At 30.8% G+C, this 10,015-nt stretch overlaps 1 protein-coding gene across 1 annotated transcript; it reads left to right on the forward strand.

Moving 5' to 3' along the window:
• Nucleotides 1-751: 751 nt before the first annotated feature.
• On the forward strand, nucleotides 752-8,101 carry LOC129906444 (troponin C-akin-1 protein). Its single transcript, XM_055982226.1, has 3 exons — nucleotides 752-971; nucleotides 7,281-7,600; nucleotides 7,666-8,101. The coding sequence occupies exons 1-3, from the start codon at nucleotides 957-959 to the stop codon at nucleotides 7,838-7,840; spliced, it is 510 nt and encodes a 169-aa protein (XP_055838201.1). The 5' UTR covers nucleotides 752-956; the 3' UTR covers nucleotides 7,841-8,101.
• The last annotated feature ends 1,914 nt before the right edge of the window (nucleotides 8,102-10,015 follow it).

Consider the following 10,015-nt stretch of genomic DNA (forward strand, 5'->3'; position numbering starts at 1 on the left):
TATCCGTTATTGGCGAGTATTTCTTTAAGAACTGAACTGAGTACCTATTTTTCAAAAAAAAAAAAAAATTAAAATATTTTTTTGTCAAAGAGTTTTTTCTATTTTTCTTCGAATATCTAACCAAATCAAGTCCATAAATTTCCAAAAGTTAGCTAAAATGAATCACTCTGATCTAAAATGAATCTCTCTGATCTGAACTATAAGAGCAATTTCGTGCCATAGAATTCGTGCATTTTATTTTCTCTGCGACTCAGGTTATTCCATAACCTCTACCTGCTTCCTTAGCTCCATGCGGAGTTAACATACTCACTGTATACCTGCAAGATAATGAAGGTTGCTACACATAATTTTAAATATTTTGTCAAAATTTAAGGTACATTAGGTACATTCAAAAGACAATTTTTTGTTAAAAAAAAGGAAAAATAAAACAGCTTTTTCTTCCCTTCCAAGCTATTTTTAAATACTCTGCCAGTTTTGTGCAGTCTCTAAATGATTGATAACAAAAGAACCACCACCAAAAACTTAGCAAGAAAAAAATCTCATAACACAATGCAAACTTGTATTTGCTTTTTTTTGTCAAACTACGCGTGTCCAGAAATACCCCGTGATGCCTCCTTTACCAACAACATATTAATGCTTCCATACATTTCCATTTGGTTTTTGCCGGCAAGCGGCAACGAATGAAAAAAAAAGTTTGGAGCTGCTGCTAAACAGAAAAAACACTCTCTAGGTTTCTCTTGGCTCTTTGGACATTTAGTTGAAGTTCTTCTCTCCTATCCAACGGTAGTATTGTTACTTTTGGCTGGATTTCCTTTGGTATACTTTTTTGTTGTTGTAGTTCTTGAATACTTACAACTGTCGTATTAAGTAATCCATAATACATAATCAGTGCTTTAATCCTATCAATTAATTATATTACTTAAGGAATTAAACATCTTTATAAACCATCAACAAACATGTGCAACCTCAGGGTTAGTAACAAAAAATTGGACCACTTTTTTATATTTTATAAAAAAACCATGCGTGAAAAAATCTACAAAAAAAATCTTAAATTTAAGTGAATGAAAAAAAATGAAATCCTTTTCATTTCAACTTTAATATGAATTTAAAGGAAAAGTGCAAAGAACTTTCGCAAAGTCTCGTGTGTATCTTCTTTTTCCTCGCCATTCATAGATAGACACTGTATTTGCCTTAAAGAAAAGTGAAAATTTATTTTGTGGAGGTGTGTCCCCAAGCTGGAGTCTATAGTGACAATCCGGAATAAAAAGATTATTTTTTTTTTTGTTATATAAGGAATGGAATGAGGTGACTGGTGGTGAAATAGAGTGTATAGCTGGCATGATTTGAATAGAATTTTGTATAGAACTTTTTATACTTCTTATTGAAGGCCTAATTTGAATTTTGTTATCCTTTTATGATCTGGAAAGTTCCTTTATCAAGTGTTGTTAGATACTTTTTCAATTTGTCTTTTTATCTGATATTTAAGAGAATAGGGTTATTAGTTTTAATTTATATTTATTTAGAGGTAGAAGGTATTTTTAGAAAACCACTTTGCAGCACATTTTATTTCAGTAATGGATACATACTCGTGAACATTTTGATTATTAAATTGCAAAAAGCAAAGTTATTTAACATTTTAAAGTTATTTACCTTCCAATTTACCTTGTTACAAACGTCAATACAAAATGACAGACAAAATAATTGAATTTGTAAGTTGTAATTTCCATAATTACACTTCTTGTCATGGTGAGCCCTTTTTTCGATTTAAAATTCTCATTTTGTAATATTGCTTGTGAATTGTATGATTAACAATTCAAAAGGGCCGTATTGATTCTATTCAGCGCCTGCATGCAAATCTTTCAAAATGCTGTGCAAAATAGAGTAATTGATTTATATAAAGTAGGCGGGTAATGTGCCCTACTAACAATTTTGCTTCAATAATGCTTTACAGAAGCAACAATTGCATCTGTAAAGCCTTATAGAACCAAAATTGTTTGTCGGGTGGACCCCTCTGCCATTGCTTGTTGAAAAAAGCTTCCTTTAGGCTAATGCAAATACGCAAAAATGGCATAGTGAATTTTTACTCCAAGCATAACAAACTGATTAAGAAAGAATTTAATGAAGATTTCTGGTTGCCTACATTTTTGCTGCGGACACTTATTGCCATTAGTCACGGTGAGATTTATGAAAAAAAAAGAAAACAAAAGCAAAAATAAGTAGGGAACAGCAAACACTCTTTTACTTTAACTACGTTGGGCGCCATTTTATTGCGTGGCAAGAGGAGTGGATGAAGTATTGGTAAGAAAAAGTGACAGGAAAAAGAATGAGGTATTAAGTAATGAAACAAAAATTTTTTAATCTAAACAAAACTGAAAAAGGCATTAAGTTAATCTAAAAAAAAAAAAATAAAAAATGCTATATATTTCCACCTCTATTGTTTCTTCTTGTTATTTTTTCTTACTTTCCTTTTTTGTTTTATTAATCCCACCGCAACTACTGGTACTAGGCATCCGCAACTATTGGAAAAGAACCGTCCTCACACCTCAAGCTTTTTTCAACTCCTTTTAACTCCTAATCTTAAAGTGCTAGAAACTGTAAACTCCTATTATTTTTGTTGAGACATACAAAAACAAGCCCCTTAGTAAATTTTAACTATGCTTAGATCCTGAAATACAGTCACAAAAACTGTAACTGACTGACAGATCATCAAAATTATAGGATTTTTCCTATTATCGTACAAACTTGAAATAAGGCACAGTGCTGGATTTTGTCATCATCTTATGATGACTGCAAGTGCAAAGGGGCGTGGAGACCGCCAATTTCCTCTTAATTAATTTAAAGAAATTATGGAGCACTTCAGATTATCGCAGAATCTTGAAAGTGAATAGATTCAAGAGCTGATGGTGGTTTCTATAGAGGAAAACAATTTAAATTTGAGATCTTTTACTCCAGGAGCGTGGTACCAAACTTTTTGAAATATATGTCATATACATATATGACTTTAATACCTAGTGGAATCATGCAATTCTATTAAAAATCATAAGAATTAACTATCGAAAACTTGAGATTCTTTAAGAAAGAAGCATGTAATATGCAAATAACTCTAGATTTAAAGCTATACACCAGGCTTGTCAAAATCAATGGCATTCACGGGCCAAAATAGCAGGATCTAAATTTCTATGGGCCGCAAAAAAAAAGATATTAGAATTTTTACGAAACAGATTTATTTTTATAAAAGAACAAGAACAATATGTAGTAATATTCTCTTTTCTGTACCATCTTCTCTACTTGTGATGAAAATTTTTTAGAAGTTATTACTTTTAAAACAGACCCAAGGCTATTCTGGATTTAACAGGTGACTCATTTCGATTCATAAGTGAAAACTGCTGCTCGCATCGATGAAGTGCTTCCAAACATACAAATGATTTCATATGCCAATTTTGGAGTGTTCTCAAATCTGCTTGTTAGATACTTGTAAAATTCAGGTATCCCAGCTTCATCGAATTTATATCTTTAAACGGAGCCACACTGGATTTCGATTAGCTCTACTCTACTGATTCTATATTTATAAACCCGTCTCAAAAAGAGATTAAAAAAGGATGGATTTTTCGGGACAAAGTAGCGAAAATATTTGCATTGGTGTTCATTTAAGAAAAAAGTAGCGACTGCAAGTCGACTGGAAATCTAATTTTCGGTTGCTTGGAAGTCGACTTAAATATTTTGTACAAATAAACAAATTCAGAGCTTATTCCCAAAAATTCACTAAGGATGAAACAAATCGTATGGAACTTTTTCACTGCTTTCCCATTGGTCAAACTGCACTCCAATACTAAATACAGCAAAAAAAAGCTTGTTTTCAATACAAAAAATGTTTGTTTACCTTTTCACCCATCAAGAACTCATATAAGCTGGAAATTCTCCATTGCGACATAAATAGCAAAAAGTTAAAATCTCTGCAGTGAACATCGTGTTGAAATGGAGAAATTCAAAACAATTTTATTGGATTCCCCGGTTTGTTCGTGTTCATTAGAGACATTTAAATTTTATAACTAAAATTAAATGTAAAAATTGAAAAATGCAAGTTGTACCTAAATTAAGCTTGGGCCGCACAAATATACGATGTGGGCCGCATGCGGCCCGCGGGCCGCAAGTTTGACATGCCTGCTATACACCAATAAATTGCAAAAATTAGTGAATTCTCAAAAAAAAAACCAAACACTTTTTTAAACATAAAACCAATAGTCAACATTTTGGAATTGTAGCTATAAACTAATTCGGTAGCACGAAATAAAATTTCATTTTCACTGATCACTTGATTTGAAGCGATCCGACCCTGCTGACAATGATTCTTAAAACGTAGACTTTATCTTTATAATGACTATATTGTATTTGAAAGTTGAATCATCTCAAAAAAATTGTTTATACGATTACATACAAACATTTTTGTTGTTATCATAAAACATCTGATTATCATTTATTTTGTTGCTTTATCTTTATAAATTTAATGCTTCAGACTTTATTGCTCCTCTATTATACTTAATACTCTAGACTAAATACTGATAAATCATAAGTACCTCGTGGAGATAATATTTTCACCTAAATACGGCGTGGTTTTTCTATCTTAATCAAATATTCATTTGTAATAAAAAAAATCACGCATTTTAAAAAATAATGTGGGTGTGTTCCTTTGTGCCGATATTCACAAAAAGTGCTAATTATACTGTTTGTCTATAAAAAGTCGCAATATTTATATTTAATGATTTCATACTCGATGGTAATAGGTCGTGGCTAAAGGTGGTAAATAAGATATTTTGATCAAAAATATTGTTGTTGTTAAGAAATTTTAAGCAGAAAAATCTCGAAACATTAATTTGATATGGAATTTCTGGCTCTTGCGAATAACAACGCAATAAAATCGCACTGTCAATATACCAAATAATTCAAAATGTACTAGGTTGTAGGTATTGATTGTGTATTACCTTTTACGGATAGCATAATGCTGTAAGAGGCTTATGTACATGACCAAGGTAAACATTTTTGTTTTTCTATAACGTTTTGTATTTCCTAGGGGAAAATTCCCTTAAAATTAATTGTTCGAGCATTTGAACCTCAGAAGAAGTTCTTATCTACTTTAGACAAATAATTGCCAAATTAGGTCAACTGTGTTTCTTAAGAGGTATTTTGATTGTATACTTCATTGTAAAGAATTTGAATTGCCAAAGTAACTGAAGCGACGACGACGTGGTTCATCCTCAAATAAAAACCTGAACTTGAGTGAACTTTATCAGGTCACGATTAGAAAAGTTAAACGGATGTGACCTTCACGTTAGAAACAAGAAATAAAAAATATTTTAATCAGTTTTAAATCAGCTGATTTGATCAAAATTAGACCTTTATTTTTAATTGATACGAGTATATAGCTCGTTAAACAATTTTTCAAAATTAGGCGATATTAAAATTGTTCATTAATCATCTTTTTTATTATCTTGTGAAGATAGTTAAGTGTCTATTATTTAATTGAGACAATAATGTAATACCTGGTATAATTTAAAATAATATATCGATCACAAAAAGTAATCAAGGGTGTTCATCTTTTCATGCTTGCGTTTCCCTTAATTGTGAATTTTAACCTTAAACTTCCTTACTATTTAGATCAATTTGTTTTTAAGTATCTGATTAAGATAGGTATTCATGAGTAGTAAATGGTGCAAGTCAAATTTCACTCCACAACAACTAAAAAAAAACACCCTGTATTGTCAAAAATTTCGAGTTTAGATAGTAGATTTTGTTTAAAAATGCATTTCACAACAATCCGAAATACAGTATTAAATTATGTATTTGTAGTAACTACATAGATGTAAATGCCAGAACCTGGAATTCCAGGTCCACCAGGGGTATATCTTTTTATTTATTAAAAAGAAGAGACATCGAAAGTAGACAGGTAAAATTTATACATCACCAAAAGTCCATTTACTATAAATGCAGCAGTTTGACCAGTTCCGTGACAATAAAAAAAAAAAAACATTTTATATTCGTTTACCTGTTGGCAAGGAAAATATGATAATTATTGACGAACTTGTTTTTTTGTTGTGATATTTATTTTTGTATTCTTTTTTTTTAATTTTTTGGAACAACGTCACGTTTGTGACACTTGTGTCATGTATCTGAAATAATTAAATGGCTTCAAGCCAAAATTGGGAGTGATGATGTTCATTTAAACAAAGAAGTAGATTGAAAACATTTTTTTTTACAAATAGTCCCAAAGTCTTTTCTAAAAAAAAATATATTGAAAATACACAATTGCATGTTGCATTAATTAGGTACAATAACATAACAAAAGAGTTGTTTATACGTATTCGTAGGCACTTAATGGTTTATAATGGTTAAGGTAATTTGAGAGTCAATTAGGGATAGTTAAGTGCATGAAGTTGAGAATGAAAATTTATTATCATTTAATTGCCAATGTATTGAATATGCGTCTAAAAGGTAGAAAATAATAGGTTAAAATAAGAAAAACCAGAATTGGTCAGAAATGTGATTGATTTTGTTATTATTTATTTGCTAAAGTGTTGAAGATGTTAGTTTTGGGCTGAAGATAATGAAATACTCGTAAATGAATAGTACAATTTACACTTAAAACTACTGATCGGTTAATAAATTTTTATTTAAATTGAATGAACAATTAAATTCTGAATTTAAACGTAATTCTTGTTTATTTGTAGTCAGATGAAATAGGAAGGTGGAATTGGCTATAGTTTATACCCGACAAACAATTTTGGTTCTACAAAGCTTTACAGATGCAATTGTTGCTTCTGTAAAGTATTATAGAATAGGGTAGTCAAAATACGGAAATTTTGCTCCATAATTTGTTCTTATTGTTCCAACTATCGACCGCTTTAACCGATTGCGCTCAGGTTTCGCTAAGGGCCAGTTGTACAAACGTGGTTAGGTCTTGGTTGAGGAAATTAACTTGCCGATTTCGGCGGCTTAGCTGAGGTTTAACTTTGGGTTTTAGTATGGATTTGGCTATTTTAGCATATTAGCCCTAAGCCTCAGTTTTACCACAGATTTCAGAATATCAAAGTTTCTGAACTACGGATTAAAGAAATTAGTACAACTCATGGCTCTTAATGTATTAAAAAACTAAGAAAATATTTCTTGCGCTTTTTCTTTGTTTTCGTAATGTTTTTCACCCTTCGTGATTTTGATTAAAATTATATCTCAATGATATGTCTAGATACCTTTGAAATTAATTTATTTTTTATTTTCCTATTTTTTAGAAAGCCTCGTCCGCCCTTCAAAAGCTCTTCGTTTGCAGTTCTTTGAAATATGGACAGCCTAATCACTCAATCTTAGCAAATCCAGCAAATGGATATGCCAAATTTTGGTGTCGTGCAACAACAACTGAAAAACTTCCATTGGTCATTGCAACACGTTATAGCATTCCATTTTTACTTAACAAACCAGGTGTTGGTTATTATGTCTCAGGTGAAATCTACGAAGTTGACAATAAAATGCTTGAAGTATTGGACAATTTGGAAGACTGTCAGGAAATTTACTCCAGGGAAATGCACAACATGAACATTGGTGTGGGAGAAGGGTAAGTTAACTTTTCCTCATCATCAAACATCAAACTTAAATATTTTTCTTTTGTGTGTTTTTTAGAGATGTTCCATGCTGGGTTTATTTGTTACAAAAGTATCCTGAAAAACTTTTGTCACTTAACCACTTGTCATCATACGAAAACAGCGCTGCCCATCCCTACGTAACAAGAAACAAGAGGACACACAAACATCCGGCCAATGAAGATCTTTCTTACTCACTGGAAGCTAGCGCCTAATTGGATACAACTTTTATGTTGAAGTTGATATAAGGATAATTTTTGAATGAAAGCTCAGCACATTACCAAAAGTGCATTTTGTTTACTTTTTTCGGAACCTTCCATTTTGTTTTTTTTTTTATATTTTTTTTTGTAATTTTTATTCTTAAAAAGCGAGTTACATTATGCTATATAAGAAAATTCGTTGAATAAAATTGTAAGCTGTAAATAAAAATTTATCGTATAATTTTTATATGAAAATAAAGAAATTCGCAGTTTAAATGATAAAAATTTTATTTCGTTGATAGTATGTAGGAGTACTATCGTAATTTGAATTATGAAATAACATATAATTTTATTTTAAAATTTAGCTCTATAATTACATATTATTCAATAACATAAAGTGCAAATTTTATTTTTTGGAAATTTACATTTTCTTCCATAAATAAAGTGTAATTATTTTGAACAAATTAAATTTTTGTGTGTTATTAAGATTCTAAGAAGTCTTAGAGCCTACGGAAAATCGGGAGATGTGAATGTATCAAAATTGATATAAGCGGGCCCAAAACGTGCAACCGATTGGAACACATGAATCTTCCAATTTAAATGGAAACTGTAAACAGACTTTTTAATTCGTTATCAACACAAACTCTTGAGACCAAATGATTTACATTTTGATAGTTATTACAATTATCTTCGCTTCCAAAATTTTGTGACAGATTGGTCTATTAGATTCATATCTCCACAGTATTTAGTTTACGTAAAAAAAAACTTTTTGTTGTTTAAAAGGTCTAATGAAGGCGCATCGTCTGACATCAAAATTTTCGTTCAATTGCACTTATAAGTTAGCCAAATTGAGTGATGAGTAAAACAGCTAACTCATTATCTAATAAATAAGAAATAACAAGTAAGAACAACTGTATTCAAATCACATTAAGTTCACAGGAAGCTGAGAGAGGTGATAAAAAAACCTAATGCAATATAAGTCCGTCTGAATAAAACCATATTATGTACCCAGTTTCATTCTGTTTTGACACTAATACGCCGTGTTAGATTGAACTGCACATTATTATTTAATACTCTTCATGGTGTAAATGGGCCCTATTGTGAGTTTCAGATTTATAATTTTCACTCAGAATATTTTTGTTTTATCGGAATTATAAAAGCTATTGCAAGTTTCATCCGAAGAGAATTAACATTTTCCGCTAAACTGGATTTTTGGTATATAACCTATCTCTACCCCCCACCCCCCCCCTTCGACACGAATATTTTCTTGAATCACCCTGTATTTACAAGAAAATAAAAAAATCTATTGGTAAACAATTTATATTTGTTTTTGTAGGAAAACCTGCTAAATCCAAATTTTTTGCATTACTAACAGAAGAAAATCTGCTCACTCACAAAAATGCTAAAAAGATACGAAACTACGCGTCTTTCTGAATGTGCTTACGTACAGAAATGAAGATAAGTACTTATCAACTCAAAAAATGGTATTTTGAATATTTATTTTAAATTGACATGAACCATTTTGAGAAGTGTTTTCTTTCTCCTGTAAAATTTACACTAATGGAGTTAGCAGGTTTACACTCTAAGCCTCTGTGAAAGCCTTATAGAAGTGTACACCACTTTCGGTTTTTGATGAGAATATTTACGGAGTCCGAAATTTTACTACGGTTTAATTGTAGTGAAAAAGATCGCCTTTTTGATTCTTAGAAGTCTTATTCGAGTTCTTCAGGTGTGAAATTAATCATGAAGAGTAGCTTCTCAGGACCATTATAGCAGAGAAATTGTTACTTGGGTTGTTGGACAGTACCCAGATATTGTTCCTCTTGGAATATTCCCTAGTTTTTTATAATGCATTTACAGGTGAAATGAAAAAAATCTCTTTAAATAAAAATACATAGTGATGTTATAACTCTGCTTCTATAAGAAACCATTAAAATAGTCCAAGAAGGATCTTTGTGTATCTGTTTTCTAATCCTATATTGCTGATGTAAGAGATTAACGGTATGGTGACGAATATAAATTAAGATTATGTCAGTCCATTTTACGCACATTGGTGTAAGAAATTTAGCTCGGACATGTTTTTTCCATTAAGTTACCTTTGGTGATGCTTCCTTTATAAAACAAAACATGTTGTTCATAACACAAAATTTGTATTAATCATTTTGTTTTAGCCTTAAACTTATAAAGAAA

This window comes from Episyrphus balteatus, chromosome 1 (assembly GCF_945859705.1).
Source record: "Episyrphus balteatus chromosome 1, idEpiBalt1.1, whole genome shotgun sequence".
NCBI lineage: Eukaryota > Metazoa > Arthropoda > Insecta > Diptera > Syrphidae > Episyrphus > Episyrphus balteatus.